The sequence below is a fragment of the Pipistrellus kuhlii genome, unplaced genomic scaffold (genome assembly GCF_014108245.1).
Source record: "Pipistrellus kuhlii isolate mPipKuh1 unplaced genomic scaffold, mPipKuh1.p scaffold_m20_p_3, whole genome shotgun sequence".
Taxonomy (NCBI): domain Eukaryota; kingdom Metazoa; phylum Chordata; class Mammalia; order Chiroptera; family Vespertilionidae; genus Pipistrellus; species Pipistrellus kuhlii.
This window is the reverse complement of record NW_023425529.1, coordinates 177,574,013-177,591,654: the sequence shown is the minus strand read 5'-3', so window position 1 is coordinate 177,591,654 and position 17,642 is coordinate 177,574,013. Positions and strand designations below refer to the sequence as shown.

Below are 17,642 nucleotides of genomic sequence, written 5' to 3'. Positions count from 1 at the left end.
AACTCCGTGCTAGAAAGGACCAGACCACCGTGAGAAAGGGAGAGAAAGGGTGAGAAAGGGTGGACGGAGCAGACCTTCTCCTGAGGAATTGCCGCAATGTAACAACATCCAAGGCAGAGATGGACTGCAGTCAAGTCAGGCCACACAAGCCAGGGTACACACAGGACGTCTCCTGCCGGAGGGGTTTATACCGTAAATCAGAAGACGCCTGCATCAGTAAGCCAAATGAACTTGGAGTTGTTGTTTTTTTATCATTACACTAGTGTTAGTGGGCTCAGAGCCCCAAATAGAGGAAGTCTTTCCAATGTATATGTGTTTCAGTCCTCTGCCTTCCAAATTTGGAATGAGACTTCCGGACCTTCCGAGAAAGAGGTCCCGTGTGCTGGGAAGGGGCCGTGAGACCACATCTCAAGGCCCGGCCTGGCGCCGGCGCCGGCAACCCCATCCGGGACGTCGTTTATGGCCTCCCTGGAATGGGAGCTTTATTTTCCCCTATTATTTAAGCAAGCAGACGTTTACAGAAGCCAGAATAGCCGGGTTAAAATTGTAAGCAGCAGTTCTTACCCAAGATGAGAGGTGACTATGCTTCAAGGGGAGGGTCCAAAAGGTTTGTTATCAGGATAACGCTGAGTGGTGCAGTTATGTAAGGCAACTCGACCTCGGGCTGGTCCCTGCTCTCAGGGTCTTCACCTCAGAGCTTATCAACCCCAAGGCTGTGTGGTCCTCTCTGGCCCACAGGGCGGACGGGGCTCCACCAAGCCCCTGCCAGGCCTGGGTCTCTTCATCTCCAAGTCCCTTCGTCCCCGATTCCTGATGCCTTTGGGCCTGAGGGGCAAAGACTATGCTAGTCCTTGGGGTCACCACTCCCTCAGCAAACCTCTCCACCAGGTTCCCGCTGGGCGCTGGTCTGTGAATGGGAAGGGGCACGTGGGGATGTTAGATCCTGAACACACTTCCCTCGTTAATCAGAACCAAACTGTTAGAACTGGTTGGGTCTTCATGAGGATCCTGCCCAATGTAACTCACATCTTCCTTATAAGTGTACGTATACATTTATGTATTGCTAGCAAGCAAAAGCCCGCTGTACTGCGGTTACTTCAGCATTTAAGAATATATCAGGTCAGACGGAAGCAGTTTTCGTTGTGCGTTTTTTACGCGTCCTTAGACCAATCTCTTACTAGCTGGCATACTCAGGATTTCACAGAGGACAATGCCCAGAGTTGTTCTGTTGCCCACTGAACATTAGCTGTCTGATTTATTTCCCCCTCTCCCCCCAAAAAGAGCACACACACATGCTTCTCATTTACTTCTCTCAGGAAACGGACTTCCTTCCAATGTCACCTTAGCAGCTGCGTGCTGAGGCCTCTCTGGACAGAGTGATAGAACAGAGCGCCCGGAACACGTTAAAAAAATTAAACCCGTATTTCTAGGTGTGTGCACATTATCTGACAATTACACCGTGCCCCAGGAACTGCATAAAGCTGTCGTCCCAGCCTCTCTGTTGATGGCGCTTACCGGCAGGTGCTAAGTGGCCCTCTTGAAGGGATGAGCGAAAAGACTGAAAACAACGTCGGCACCAGCTCCCGCGGGACGGCACCGGGTGGCACATCTATTAGCTCAGCAAGGGGACGCGAGAGCCATTCCTGGCTCGCCTTCCGGCACAGGGTCGCCAGGAAGCACTACTTCCTCTTACAGCCTCCGGTCGGTCGGACAGGCACGGGGTACCTTCTCGGGCGCACAGTCTGTCTGTGACCTCCGCCTGGAGCACAGCACGCCGCCTCCCTCTAACGTGCAGCCAGGCCGCCCCTGCCCCGTGCTGCCTCCCCCTCCAGCAGCGAGCGGGCCGGCTGACAGCCGCTGGACGTACATCCCGCTGCAGCTGAAGCAAAGCTGATAGCATCATGCACTGGGGGCCTGGAGATTGCAGATCGGCCCCGCCCAGCTGTAAGACACTGTCTGCGGTGAGGATGCAACGCTGTGCAAACATCACCTCCTTAGGGGCCGGACGCATCCATTCATGTCTGTGGGAAGTGCCGAGACACCGTGTCCGGAACTGAACCAGACCCATCAGGAAGCCCGGGGCTGCATCTCGCCCTCTGCTCCCAGTGGGCCACATCTCCCGTCTCCTGTCTGGCTCTCTCCCTCAATTACATGACCTTTGCTTGCTTTTCCTAAAACCATTTCACTTACCCTTGGTCCGCTAGCAATGCGAATACCTTGTGATTCATTCCCAAACCGTGTCGGATCCCCGTGCCTGGTTCAGGGTTAATTCCACAGACCGGGATCCCCCATTCTCCACCCGCTGCTTCCCCCGTGTGTGTGCACCGGGTACCCCTGCTGACATATTGCTCTTCAAATGGACAAGGTCTCACATGTCAGCATTAGTGCTCCGGTGACTCAAAACTGTGGTTGAGTTTTAGACTGTGTACAGTAGGCTTTTAATTGGTTATTTGTTGTTGTTGTTAATCCTCACCAGAGAATATTTGTCCATTGATTTTTTTTTAATTTTTTAAAATATATTTTTATTGATTTTTTACAGAGAGAAAGGGAGAGAGATAGAGAGGTAGAAACGTTTATGAGAGAGAAACACCGACCAGCTGCCTCTTGCACACCCCCTACCGGAGATGTGCCCCTGACCAGAATCGAACCTGGGACCTTTCAGTCCCCAGACCGACGCTCTACCACTGAGCCAAACCAGTTTTGGCTGTCCATTGATTTTTAGACAGTGGAAGGGAGAGGGAGAGACAGAGAGAAACACTGATGTGAGAGACACACATCCATCCATTGGTTGCCTCCTGCATGCACCCCAACCAGAGCCAAGGAGCCTGCAACCCAGGTATGTGCCCTTGACAGGAATCCAACCTGGGACCCTTCAGTCTGTGGGCCAGCACTCCATCTGCTGAGCCAAACCGGCTAGGGCTCTGATTGGTGATGTGATAACAGGGCAAAACTTTTACATATTCTAAATTATTCTTTTAAACATTCAAATGGCTTCTTTAATTAATTTTGTCCCCTAAACCCTTACTTCCGATGACTGCATTTCAAGGCCCTGGAAGAGAAAAAAGGCCCGATTGTCTGGGGTGTGTGTCACACACAGGCAGGGCTGCCAGAACCATGTGCCCGGAGGGAGGGTGGCTTAAACACGGAAATGTATCTGCTCGCCGTCCTGGAGGCTGGAAACCTAGGATGTTAGCGGGTTGCTTTCTCTTCCAACCTCTCTTCCTGGCTGGTGGATGACCAAGCAGCTCCCCCTTCTCTTCACTCTGTCCTCCATCTGTGTCTGTATCACCCTGTATGAGGTTAGGGTTCGTCCTAATGACTAATTTTACCTTAATCACCTTTCTAAAGGCTCCTTCCCCCATACAGCCACATTCTGGGGTGCCGAGGATTAGGGCTTCAACATTAGAATGGGGGTGGGGGTGGGGGAAAAGAGGCACACAATTCAGCCTGCAATAATTTGAAACTATAAAAACATCACAAACTTATTGATCGCATCTGAGTGATCACAAAATATAAAGCTAAAACAGGTAATTCTCTCCAAAGATTCATGTGCTCTGATGACTGAAGTGTCTACTTACGTTTCTTACTTGTTCCCCCAGCCCCTAACGAGAATGTAAACTCCCAGCGTAGTTAATAAATATATATTTTTTTTTTAACTTTCAGAACTTTAAATTTTTCAGGCTTGGCTGCTGCTGCCCCAGGCTTAGCTGCTCCAGGCCTGGCTGCTGCTGCTCCTGGCCTGGCTGCTGCTGCTCCAGGCCTGGCTGCTGCTGCTCCAGGCCTGGCTGCCACTGCCCTGGGCCTGGCTGCTGCTGCTCCAGGCCTGGCTGCTGCTGCTCCTGGCCCGGCTGCCACTGCCCTGGGCCTGGCCACTCTGGGCTGGCTGCCGCTGCTCCAACATTCTGTCTTTTTTTTTTTTTTTTTTTTTTTTTTTAACACATTGATGTTGCAATGTTGGCTGCTGAGTTGAGTTCCGTCTTAATTTTCGATTTTTCAAGCTCTTCTTTGTATTCTTTCTTAAGTAATTTTACTATCTTTTGCTATAACCTGATTTCTTCACATTGAAAACTTCTTCGGTTTCTTCCTCCTCGTCCTGTTAGCTCAGCAGGCTGGCCTGCGGCGCCCCTTTATTCTCCGCGGCCTTCTGCGTGGCTTCAGCCTGGTGCCGCCCAGGAAGCAGCCCCATGGGCCAGCGGCACCTCCCCCGCAGGGGCCTTGTCGCCCGGCTCCTTGCTGGCGCTCAGCTTGCTGGTGCCCAGCAGCAGCTCCCGCTCCTCATCGCGTTCTTCCCAAACTGGAGCTTTTGTCTCCTTCCTGCTAGGGCAGTCTAGCATCAGAGTCAACAGACTGTCCTCTGCGCGCAATGTGCACGACTCCGGGGGCTCTGCCTTTTGCCGCTCCCCTGGGGTTCCGCCTCTCAGCCCCATCTCCCTCTGTTTGAGCCTGGGTCCCCAGGGTTTGGCCTAGAACTGGGGTTCAGCGCAGTCGGTTCTGGGGTTCAGCCCAGTCCGGGGCTTTTATTTCCTTCCTGCTAGGGAATGCCAGCCTCCCCCTCCTCTCCGGCTCCGTCCTCTCCATGCGCGTGCAGCATGTCTCCGTACCTTCGGCTTTTACAGCTCCTCTGATTTTCTTTCTGGTTTTCTCTTTCCTTCTTGTTGTAGAATTTTCAGTCAGTCGACTTCCTATAGCTCTGGGCAATGTCCATGTTATGTTTTAGTTGTATTTTATTGAAATTGTTGTGTGCGGCTGCGGCTAGGTGTTTACCTGTGCAGCCATCTTGGATCCTCCCTCCAATAAATATTTCTTAATGAGTGAATCAGTGAAGAGTATTCAATATATTACAGGTGGCCGAAATGCATTCAGTTCTTGGGTTGTGTAATATCTTATGAAATGCAAGTTTGGGGGGGGCTGATAATGAACCACTACCCTCTACCACCACCACCACCCCCCCTCACCCCCCCCCCAGGGACACACGCTCTCAGTTCTGTGTATCTTAGTTTTCAGTATGGCCTAGTCCTGGAATCAGCTGCCTGTCATGTAAAATGTGCTATAAATAACCCCTCAATTAAGTCAGACTGGTGTCTGGTCTCCATCCTTCCCTGCAGACTGGCCTCCCGGATGGACATGCCCGGACCATCGCCGGTCTCATTGAGCAGATAACCCCCTTCCGTCATTCTTCCCAAAACACAGCCATGCAGCTCCCTCCCAGTAATGAGCTTGGTCAGAGTCAGCCCCTGCAAGTTCTGTTCGACTCTCAGGTGGAGGCTCCTAACAAAGTCCTTTACTTGCTCATAAATGGTCTCAGGTGCCTCTCCTGAGGCTCAACCTCAGCAGTTTGGAAGGGAGGTGAGGCTGGGGGTGAGGGTGGGGGTAGGGATAGAGGAGGGGGTGGGGGGTGTCCCACTGTGAGTCACACATGCATTACAGAGCCTGCATTTCACGTCACACTCTCTCACATCCCTACACATCTGCTGAAGCGTCACGCTGCAGATCCGCCTACCTCTTTAGGTTGACTCTTGGGCCCCAAAAGGATCAGGGACACAATCCTGTCTGTTTGAAGTCACCTCATTCTAAACATAGCCTTCAAAGATGGTGAAAACCCTTTTTAAAAAACATTATGCAATTAACACAGAAACCAAAAACAGACAATTTTATCTATATATAAGAAAATAGATTAGCATGACAAAACATTCTATAATAACTTGCCAAATTTCACTGAATTATAATCAAATAAAATCTATGAAGTTCTTGGAAATGATTGAATTGATTTTTATAAAGACACACACACACACACACACACACACACACACACACACACACATATATATATATATATATATATATATATATATATATATATATGTCTAAGCGACCGAACGACCAGTCACTATGATGTGCACTGACCACCAGGGGGCAGACGCTCAACACAGGAGCTGCCCCCTGGTGGTCAGTGCACTCCCACGGGCACCAGATGCAGGGCTCACGGCTGGGGAGCCCCACTGCAGTGGTTCATGCACCGGGCCTCTAGTTGTATTATAAGATGATCATGAAGATAAACTACATAAAACTACTCTACTCTTTGTCTTGTTTTTTAAGTATATTTATTGATTTTGGAGAGGAAGGAAGAGAAAGAGAGAGCTAGAAACATCCATGATGAGAATCTTTGACCAGCTGCTTCCGGCACCCCCTCTACTGGGGATCGAGCCTGCGGAGGTGACTTCAAACAGACAGGATTGTGTCCCTGATCCTTTTGGGGCCCAAGAGTCAACCTAAAGAGGTAGGCGGATCTGCAGCGTGACGCTTCAGCAGATGTGTAGGGATGTGAGAGAGTGTGACGTGAAATGCAGGCTCTGTAATGCACGTGTGACTCACAGTGGGACACCCCCCACCCCCTCCTCAACCCCTACCCCCACCCTCACCCCCAGCCTCACCTCCCTTCCAAACAGCTGAGGTTGGGAATCGAACCAGGACCTCCTGGTTCATAGGTTGGTGCTCAGCCAATGAGTCACACCAGCTATGCTATGGCACTCTTTGGATATTTGCTTTTTAGGACCTCAAGAGAAAGGTGTTGGATTATTGCTTGGCATTTGTTTTGTGGTGGACTCGCCTGGACTTCTGCAATGCTAGTGAAATAGCACCACGAGGCCCAGTTAATGCACACGGAGAGGAGTGCTTCATTTACACGCCACACGAGAGAAATTCCGGGAGACCGCGGAGAAACACTGGCAAAGAACGAAAACCCAGCCACCTTTATCAAAGCATTATCCCTCATCTGCGTCTTCACAGGGCGATCAGCAGCGTCTCTACAATGACCTTCCGACAAGGATGCCTCTCAGAGGGGAGAGAAGTGCCAAGGCAGGAAATGCAGCATCGTTTCTGCACAGGAGCGCCTCCCCCATAAAAACGGACTTTCATCACGTCTCGCCTTTCGGCTGAGACCAAGTATACACTGGGATTCAGTAACAGTTCAGGAACCAATATTTATGACTGAATTTAAAAGACACCGTCAGATGGAAAGTCAACGTGACAGCATCCTTAAAGGAGACGCTGCAGGCCACGCTAGTGGGTGGCCTCACTGCGCCATATGCTCCTTAAGAAACCAGGTCATCCACCTCCTCCTGCGGCCGCCCTGTCCCCACCTGCCCATGCCACTCAGCGTGGGACTGAGCTGACAACTAAGATATTCCAATAAAACCATCCGTAAAGGAATTAGCAAAGAATATTTCAACAATTTCCTAAGGGTCTGCTAAGAAAATTAATTCGACTACCGGTATGTTATACTCTTGGTGTCAATTCTCTGTGAGGTACCTAAATGCTTCCGTAAAAATCACAGGATTCCACACAATATTAAAGCTGTCTTTCCAGCCCTAGCCGGTTCGATTCCCATCAAGGGCACGTATCAGGGTTGCAGGCTGCTCCGTGGCACATGTAGGAGGCAACCAATGGATCTGTCTCTCACACGGATGTTTCTCTCTGTCTTTCCCTCTCTCTTCTATTCTCCCCCCAAAATCAATGGGAAAATACCCTCGGGTGAGGATTAACAAAAACCAAACCAAAACAACAACAAAAATCATCTTCCCAAATGCTCTCTGGAACACTGGCTTCCCCCCAGAGAGCATCAAGGCTCTGTGCCGTGTGCCAATCCCTCATTCCGCAGCCACCAGACAGCGCGGGCGGGTGCCAGGGGCCCACGGCCTCACCGCTTCCTGGAGAAGAGGCTGAGGGGCGTGATGTAAGCCCGAAGCGCACGAAATCATCAGCGCACATTACGAAATGCGAAGTCCCGGTTTCATGTTTTCCGAGAAGAAAAACCACAAGTTTTCTAACACGATGAAAAACAAAAACAAATGAAACAAACAAGCAAATATCCGTGAGGATCTCTCGTTGAGAACTCATCCATCCTCATCTCTGGAACATATTGCTCGCTCGCGCGTGCTCGTGCGCTCTCTCTTCTCTTCTCCTCCTCTCCTCCCCCTCCCTCCCCCTCTCCCTCCCTCCCCCTCTCCCCCTCTCCCTCTCTCTCCCCCCTTCCTGGCACTTTTTTGTACCACGGAAGCCAGAGAGATCAGACGCCTGCTCCTGCGCAGCCCTGCAGCCTGGGCCGTGGGCACAGCCTGGCGGGGTCGGCCGGGGCCCCTGGAAGCATCTCTAAGAGCCACAGGGAGCTGGGGTGGCCTCAGCCCCAGCCATCGGCCAAGTCCAAGGGCCCCGCCTCCAGAACAATGTAGGCTCCACTTCACCCACCCTCTCTTGGCTTCTGCTCATTTTCTTTAAAAAAAAAAAAAAGTATTTTTATTGATTTCAGAGAGGAAGGGAGAGAGAGAGAAACATCCATGATGAGAGAGAATCATGGATCAGCTGCCTCCGGCACACCCCACACTGGGGATGGAGCCCATAACCCTGGCATGTACCCTGATTAGGTATCAAACCCTGACCTCCTGGTTCACAGGTCAATGCTCAACCACTGAGCCACACTGGCCAGGCTACTTTCCAAGCTAGTTCTCCAGTCTTCTCAGGGATCCACTGCGCTGTTTCAGGAGGTTCTCTGCACCCAGCTCAGTTGCAACCCCCATGTCCCCGGCCCTGAGCAGGAGGGAACCGAGTAGAAGTTGCCTGAGCACCAGGTAAGAGACGAGGAGCCCACACAGGCAGCCCGTGGGCAGCAGGGGCAAAAACTGTGGGTCACATCCTTCCTGAGAGACTGATCCGCGGTAAGATTAAGAGCATAATGAGGAAGCCGTCATCGCTCTGTGCATCTGCTGTATTGATTGCTGCTCGCTTGTGTATGCTGGTCCAGCCGCCGACTCCCAGGCCTCTAAGGGGGGGGCTTTCTGTTTTCTGCTTCTGCTCTCCTGCTCTGAAAGGTAACACCCTCTCCTCCTGCCCAAGCCAGACAGAAGGTTCCGAGGGTTTTGTTTTGTTTTGTGGTGTTTTTTTTTGCATTTCTTTTATATATATATTTTATTGATTTTTCACAGAGAGGAAGAGAGAGGGATAGAGAGATAGAAACGTCGATGAGAGAGAAACATCGATCAGCTGCCTCTTGCACACCCCCTACTGGGGATGTGCCCGCAACCAATGTACATGCCCTCGACCAGAATCGAACCCGGGACCTTGCAGTCCGCAGGCGACGCTCTTTCCACTGAGCTACACCGGTTTCGGCAGGGGTTTTGTGTTTGATTTGGGGTGTGTGTGTGTGTGTGTGTGTGTGTGTGTGTACTCTCTCCCGAGAGGCAATTTGTTTTCTTAGCTATTAGGAAAAGATCAATTCAGTTCCCTCTAAACCAGTGTTTTTCAACCTTTTTTGGGCAAAGGCACACTTGTTTCATGAAAAAAATCACGAGGCACACCACCATTAGAAAATGTTAAAAAAATTTAACTCTGTGCCTATATTGACTATATATAAAGTAATTCTCTTGAATAGGAATCAAATAAACACAAAGAAAGTATTTTATAATTACTTTATTATGAAATATTAAGTAAACAAAATAGTGAAAAATTATAAAATTCTTGTCTTGTCTGCACCTACGGCACACCAGGCAACATCTCACGGCACACTAGTGTGCTGCGGAACAGCGGTTGAAAAACGCAGCTCTAAACATCTTTGTGGGTGAAAGAGCCTGGCACAGGGTTCAGTAAAAGCCTCTGCACCTTTCCCACTACCGCCCGCGGAGGCTAACCTTTCTCTCACTCTGTGGAACCACACCTCCCCGGAGAGGACCGATGACCTTGATTTAAGAAACCACCCCCAGCGTCTGTTCAATCACCAGAAACACCCGCGTGAGGATTCCATGTAGGGGCGAGGCTGACAATCTCCGCAAACATCTTTACAGCGAACCTTGGCTTCAATTGAGTTTTGCCTGCTGCATCCTATGTCCTCACCTATGAACCTTAGACAACTGCTTGTTTTCATATGAAAAGTGGACTGAATAATCATCTAAAATCAAATGACGAAAAAAAATCGAAGAGATTAATTAATTCAACACGTGTTAAGCACCTCAACGCGCTGAGCACAATAACCGTTTGACGTGTTATCTCTGATAGGATTTAATAGCAAATAATAAGGCTGCATTATCCAACATATCAAAGGGAAACATTTTTCTGACACTACATGGAACCCAGATGGCATTAGCCAGTCTTCTCTCCCTTTCCCAGCGACCATGTATATTAAAGCCAAATGGCAGCACCTATGTGATATTAACCAATGTCACCCCAGTAAGTTTAATAAAAAATAAAGTTAAAAGAGAAAATGAAGCATATATTTTATACATTTGAACTTTAGACTTCAAGATATACCCACAGAACTTTAAATCTTCAAATTATTAGATATCCAGAAAAGTCACAGAAGTAATATTCTTTGCATCATTATAGTCAACAAAAAATGTCTTAATAGTGTTTTATACATTAAATGTTTTACATGCATCTGTTTCCTATGGATGTGCCCTCCATCCACCTTATTTAAGACCATTTTAATAATTATAGATAGTAATTTGTGTTCCCATGATCACCTGTCTGTGTTTTCTTTAAAAAGGTTTGATATTCTGTATAATTTGGTAAAGGACAGTTTGCCAATACCAAGAACACACACTGCTTTCTCTTGTGGCTCAAATTCATCTGTCCAGAACAGTGGTTCTCAGCCTTTCTGATGCCACAACCCTTAAATACAGATCCTCATGTCATGGTGACCCCCAACCATAAAATGATTTTCGTTGCTACTTCATAACGGTGACTTTGCTACTGTTAATGAATCGTAATGTAAATATCTGTGTTTTCCGATGGTCTTAGGCTCTACAGCAGTGGTTCTCAATCTATGGGTCTGACCAACCACTAGCAGGATCGCCTAAGACCATCAGAAAACACAGATATTTACATTACGATTCATTAACAGTAGCAAAATGACAGTTATGAAGTAGCAAACGAAAATAATGTTATGGTTGAGGGTCACCACAACATGAGCTGTATTAAAGGGTCGAGGCATTAGAAAGGTTGAGACCCGTTGATCTATAATAATAAAAGTGTAATATGCTAATTAGACCAGATGACCTTCCAGATGAAGCCGGGCTTCGAGGGAAGCCCGGGTCCCAGGTGCCAGAGGGAAGGGGGGGGGGGGGGGGCGGACACGGACGACACGACACACACACCCCTACTCTTGCATGAATTTCGTGCACCGGGCCTCTAGTTTAATGATAAAAGGCAACTTCAAGGCCCCTTCAGTCTCCATCCTTGAGCTTGCTATGGCCTTGTAGATCTTTGCTTAACAGTATCCAAGAATGAGGTTTTATATAGTTTATATTAAGGATATTTGCTTGTTTAAATGAAGGAAACCATGATTGTGTACCTCCCAAATTGACCCCCAGGTATGCAGACTAGTTCTTAGACATCTTCAGGAATCACTTCGGAATATAGGAATTCGCTGCAATCACCGGAGAGATGTGTAAGACTGCACGCTGTGAGTAAGAGCCCAGTATTCTCACGAGCTGACTTCTAACACACTCCAGGGTCAGCGATCGATTGCCCAAGGGCCAAGTCTGGCCTGCCAAGAATTTGTGTAATTAAACTTTTACTGGAACACACCCACACCTCTTTGCTCAAGTACAGTCTGAGGCTGCTTTTCTGCTACAGCAGCAGAGCTGAGTCTGTGCCGCTTACCGAGGGGGCTACCTTCTGAGAAAATGCAATGTTAGGCCGCTCTGTCCTTGTGCAAACATCAGAAAGCAGACCTGCGGGACCTAGAAGGTCTAGCCCTACTACACACCTCGGCGAGACGGCCTAGCCTACTGTTCCCGGCTACAGGCCTGTGCAGCGTGTTACTGTACAAAACGACATGAGATTAATTCCAACACAAGAGAAAATGACGCATGGCTAAACAAGGGTGTATGAGGGCAGGTCACTGGTACTATTCTTGAAACTTGTCTATCACTTTGAAAGTACAACAAACTAAAAAGATTAGAAACAGAGTTCAAACAAGTTTCAATGTTAGCCTTTAAAACAGAGAACTTCAGGTACCTTTCACAGGCAAAGTCAACGCAATGTCCCAGGATAGATCTGCGAGACATTCCAACCCTGTGTAGGACGCCCGCTGCTGACCCAAGCCGCCTGAGGCCACACCCCACCGTGACTCCCTCTAACGCTGCAGCCTCAAGTACCAGCTTACAAACTTCACCCTTTGAATTCATCTTACTTTATGGAAAGCAAGCTCACTAATAATTAAAGGGATCAGAGGACTTGAAGAGAAAAGAAGCTGGGGCTGGGAGAGGAGGAGGAGGGAGAGGGGAGAAAGGAGGGGGAGAACTAACAGGAATAAAGGAGCCTGGTTAATCAGTAAACTAGACAACCGAGCTCTGGAGACCACCAGCACTAGGAAGGAAACTTACCGGACACGCTCCGTCCTTCTACAATATATGCACCTCCCCTACAGTTTTCATATACACACATTTCCAGGAGAGAGAGGAGCTTATTTTTATAACATGCAGACATTATGCTAACGGAGAAGGTGCCCAGAGGGCCACATACATCCGCGCTGTTAAATATAGAAACGAACTGTAAGGAGAATCATTATCTCCGGTTTCCAAGGAAACCAGGACACGCACTGCTCCCGAGCTGCAGGTCCCTCGGCGAAGGGCACACAGGCATTTAGACTCAGGGTCATCCCCAGCCGGGAGCAGATGTGGGAGGAGGAGCAGGCGAGCCGCCCGGATTGTTCTGTTCTGTTATCTCATCGAGTTCCCGGCCCCAACCAGGGCCAATGGATGTTTAATAGGGGAAATAGGGAAGACCTGATTAGGAGTAGCAATGTCCAAGAGAGAGAGAATCCACAAAGGGCCGGATAGCCCGAATGTGACTAACGCTGGGGTGGGTGGGACTGGGGGTGGGGGAGCGGGCAGGGAAGGCTGGCATTCCCACTTGCTCTGCTGGGGAAGAGGAGAGGAGGCTGGTGTGTGTCTGTCACACGGACTGCCATCTTCCCTGTGCCAGCAGAGGCACGGCACAGCCAAGATCAACTTCCCCCTCAACCAGCGCTCCCCAGCTGCCACCGTCTCTGGAATCCAATTCCTGTCCCACGTGTCCTGCCTTCCGGACTCGGGACGACTCACTATTTGTCTCTATCGCGATGAAAACAGAAGAACTACTTTCTGACAGCCTCAGAGATGCTGCCTCTGAATCATTTATTGGTTCGGCCGAACCCACTTATCGATTGCTTTCAATGCGACGGGCACGGTGCAGGCGGAGGAGGAGCGGTCCGAGACTCCACTTTAGGTCCCCGGGCTTCCACAGCCAGCAGCGCCGCTTAGGCAGCTGGAAAAGACGCATGCTCAAACAGTGCTGGGATGCTTCGGGTTTATCCTAACCCTACAGAGCGCATTCAGGGTGGGGCAAAAGTGGGTTTACAGTTGTCGGTATGAAAAAAGACACGCAGGTTGTTATGAAAACAGCGACACGGGCGTAAACTCTGTTCCGCATGCTCACCACGTGAACCTCCTTTTGCCCACCCCGTCTACAAAACAGGCCGTGCAGCCCCAGCTGGCCCCTGAGCGGGGCCCTGGGAGCCAGGAGGTGATGGATGATCTGATTCCTGGTCAGGCCCAGGCCTGGGTTCAGTCAGGCTCCATCACCAGGAGGGGGCGTGCAGGAGGCAGCCGATCACTGATTCTCTCTCATGATCTCTCTCATCATTGATGCTTCTCTCTCTCTCTCTCCCTCTCCCTCCCTCTCTGAACTCAGTCACAATATATATACATTTTTAAGCATCATCCAGATATAAATAGCAGTTTCCCGCTTAGTTCCACCCCATCCCCTGCCCACACCTTGCAGGAAGACCTCCAAGTCGCACCTCCGCCAAGCGCAGGGCCAGCTGCGCAGGAAGGAAAGCCCTCCCCCAGGCCAGCACACACCTCCTCCTCCTGATGCACAGCAGACGGCGTCCCAGGCTAAGCCTCTTAGCTTAATGGGCTGACACGGGCGAGCAAGCCGCCTGTTTTGCTCATCAACGCCTCCTGCTACTTCCCTCTCTCGCTGTTGCATCCACTGAAAACAGCTGCTTTTAAGAGGGCGAAGGGATGACTTGCCACAGGGGTTCCAACTGTTACGTAACATGTACAGTGTGTCTCGAGAAGGCAAGCTGTTCGAATACCCACAGTTACCAGAGAGCTCAGACACGCTTCTGAAAACTTCCTCCCGGCACACTGAGGGTGCCGGCCATCCACAGTCAGAGGCAAAGGGAAGCCTCTGATCTCCGCACAGCCGGGCCCTCTGTGACAACACAGACCCGCCTTTGGGTACCGTTCAGTGCAGAGGGGCAGTGCCGCCTCTCAGGGCTCCATGGAACTGGAAGTCCGTCCCAATTCTCTTAAAAGTCACCTCGGCCACTGCGTCTCGTATATTATTACTCTGACATGACTCCCATTTCTCACGAGGGGAAAGAAAGGCTTTGAGACGAGATGGCTTCTCTAGACAAGTCTGAATGCTGACACTTGGAAAAAGGCTTCTGCTGACAAGGTCCCGCTGCACAGGCCGCTCCCACCGAAGGCCAGTCCCTGCTCCCGGGGAAAAACACACCCCATTGTCTCAGGTGGGACGCCCAAGGCAAGCAGCACTCACAAGTCAACAACCCGAATCAGTTCCCCAGAGCCTCGGACCCAAGGACCCGCCTGCTCCCTCACTCATTGGAAATCCTCCGCCTTGGAAGCGCCTTACCCCGCAGCTCAGGAGCCTGACCCCCGGGCTGGAGGCCCTGGGCTTTCGGGATGGGTGTCCAGCCCTGCTCCCCTGCCTCTGGAGCATCCTCAGGGTGCATCTGTCTCAGACAACACTTTCTAGCGGCTCCCCTCCCCCCTGCCTCCTTGCAACCAGAGTGTCCGCCTGCTAATCCCCGGCCCCCCGGGCGCTGTCAGGGCATTTGAGGAAGTGGATTGAGGGCGCCCCGCAAGGGGCCGCGGTGACCCCGAGGCCGTGGCCCAGCTGCCCGCCCCGCTCCGGGCAGCCGCGGCTCCGATCCCTCCGACCCCGGGCCCAGGCGGAGCCCGCAGCCTCCGGCGCTGCCCTCCGGCCTCCCGGGACCGTCCGCCCGGGTCCCCGGTTCGGTCCCGCCCAGGGGGGAGGAGGTGTGGCCGCGGCCGCAGCGGGCAGCGGAAGGCGCAGGGGTGCCGGGCGGCGGGTGCAGGGGGTGCAGGGCTCACCGTCCCCGGGGAGTTGGGGGGGAAGGAGGCTGCCCCGGGCTGGCTTTGGGGACCCCGGGGCGGGGCGCGGCGGGCGTGCAGCGAGGCTGCGGGCGCCGGTCCGGGGCCGGGACGCGGGGCGCCGCGGGGAGCTCACCGATGCACAGCTGCACGGCGTAAGCGTAGTAGGACCAGCCGAGCAGGAGGCCGATGAACACCACGGGGATCCAGTACAGCACCCGCCGGCAGCGCCGCCGGACGCGGCCCGGGCCCGAGGGCGCCATCTTCCAGCCGCATCCACCTGCCCGGCGCTGCTGCCGCCCGCCGGCCTGGCTCCCCGGCGCCGCGGGCCCGGGGGCGGCGGGAGGCTGCGCTGCGGCCACTGCCGCCGCCGTGGCGCTAGCTCCCCATCCCGCAGCCCGGCCGGCGCCGCGGGCTCCCGGTGCGAGGGCCGAGCGGAGGGCGGAGAGCGGAGGGCGGAGGGCGAGCCCGGGCGCAGGGCGGAGGAGGCGGCGGGAGCCCGCGCCCCGCCCCGGGCCCGCCCACGGCCACGCCCCCAACCCAGACCCCGCCCTCCGCCTCCCAGGTCCCCCCCGGGCTGCCCATGGCCACGCCCCTCCCACAGACACCCCGCCATGGCCACGCCCCTCCCACAGACGCCCCGCCATGGCCACGCCTCCAAACCCACCTCAACCACGCCCCCCGGGCCCGCTCCTGACCACGCCCCGCCTACCACGCCCCGCCTACCAGGCCCCGCCCCGACCACACCCCCTCCGCGCTGCGCCCCGGGCGGCCCTGTGCGCTCCGGGGGGCCCCCCCGTGGCCCTGCGCCCCCGCGGGGACCTGGGACCCCGAACCCGGAGGCGGACCCGCGGGCGGTGCAGGCGCCCCGCTGGGGTCGGGCTGGAGGCGGGCGGCGTCCGCAGCTCGGGCCGCCGGGGAGCCGAGTGGACGGGAGGCGGCCGCGCAGACCCCGGGCCGGTGGGCGCAGAGTCGCCCGCCCGGTGCTTGCGCCCCTGGAACGCCTCTGGGCGCGGAGGCCGGGCCCCCCGCCCGGGACACTGTCCCCCACGGTGGCTCCCGAGGGCGGGCCGGGCAGCCGGGCGGTGCTCCCTCCGCCAGCCTGCGGGCTCCGGGCGGGAGCGCCCCGCGCCCCGGCGTGTGGGGGGCCGGGAAGACGCCCCGAGGCGGGGGAGGGCTGAGGGAGAAGCTGTTTGGGTTGAGAACCCTCCGGAGGTAGAACAGGTCACTCTGAGCCCCGGAGCTCCCCGTGAAGAGAAGCGGGGTGGGAGGAGCAGCCTCCCCGGGCCCTGGAGAGGCCGGTCCGGGCCTCTTCCCCCGCCTGTCCCGGGGCCCAGCTTAGGGGAGCTGGCTGCAGCACCCCCTCCCGGCCTGGGAGGGACCCCGAAGTAAGTCCAAAGCCAAGGGCGTATGATGGTGAAATGGGAAAAATGCATATGCTTCCGAGATTTTCTTTTCTTATTTATACTTTACTGATTTTTCACAGAGAGGAAGGGAGAGGGATAGAGAGTTAGAAACATCCATGAGAGAGAAACATGGACCAGCTAGCTGCCTCCTGCACACCCCCCACTGGGGATGTGCCCGCAACCAATGTACATGCCCTTGACCTGAATGGAACCTGGGACCTTTCAGTCCGCAGGCCGACGCTCTATCCACTGAGCCAAGCCGGTTTGGGCTGAGATTTCCTTTTTATCTTACTGTGAACAACTTGGTCAATGGAGTGGATCTGAATTATATGCACAATTACTCTGTACAATGCACACAGTTTTAATTAACCCCGGTGGGTGTATGTCTACTGACACCGCAGCGCCGCCCTATTGAATGAACTTCATCTGCAGAATGAAAAGATAAAGCAGGAGTCATAAAAAGCACCGGTTTGCATGAATTTGGTCAAAGAAATCTAAGCTCTGATGAGTGTGTGATTATCTTTCCAGGACTGGATTAAACAACAAGCTAATCTCCTCTCCTATATTAGACGCAAATCCCAAATCTCTGGCCCATCTAGTCACACAGGCATAGGAAATGTCAGTCACGTCTCCGTGGGACTTGAGATCATTGAAATGAAACAGCTTTCGGTCCCGGGAGCCGCTTTGTTTTCTTGCAGCGCCATTTACCCTCTGCTGGTTACACGCCTCAGGGCAGATGAGCGTAACACATAACGTCCCCGAAAATCTTAACTTTTCCATGGATGTTAGCCTATGTTCCCAGCCAGGGAAAACTGAAAGCAGGAGATCAGTGTCCTGGTAGGCCCAAATGTCCTGGGAGAGATGAGCGGATCCGTGACCGAGGTCCCTGCAGACTGGTACGGAAGGAGAAGGAGGGGACCCGGTTCCCAGAGGGTGAGACGGTGCAAACTGTGCCTCTTTCTCCTGCAGAGGCTACGGCTCCCTTGAGGTCAGAAATGCAGGAGCATTCTATTCAGTTTTCACATTTTTATTTTTATTTTTGGAAGAATATGCCGCTGTA

At 52.9% G+C, this 17,642-nt stretch overlaps 1 protein-coding gene across 1 annotated transcript in view; it reads right to left on the bottom strand.

The window, feature by feature from the left end:
• Positions 1–16,074, bottom strand: part of ZDHHC2 (zinc finger DHHC-type palmitoyltransferase 2) — a 55,241-nt gene extending 39,167 nt beyond the window's left edge. Inside the window, exons 1-2 of the mRNA XM_036456461.2 lie at positions 16,057–16,074; positions 15,313–15,498 (exon numbers count right to left, since the gene is read on the bottom strand). Of these exons, the coding sequence (XP_036312354.1) occupies positions 15,313–15,439 (127 nt within the window). The 5' untranslated portion in view covers positions 15,440–15,498; positions 16,057–16,074. The remainder of the gene's footprint in view (positions 1–15,312; positions 15,499–16,056) is intronic.
• Between the last annotated feature and the right edge of the window lie 1,568 nt (positions 16,075–17,642).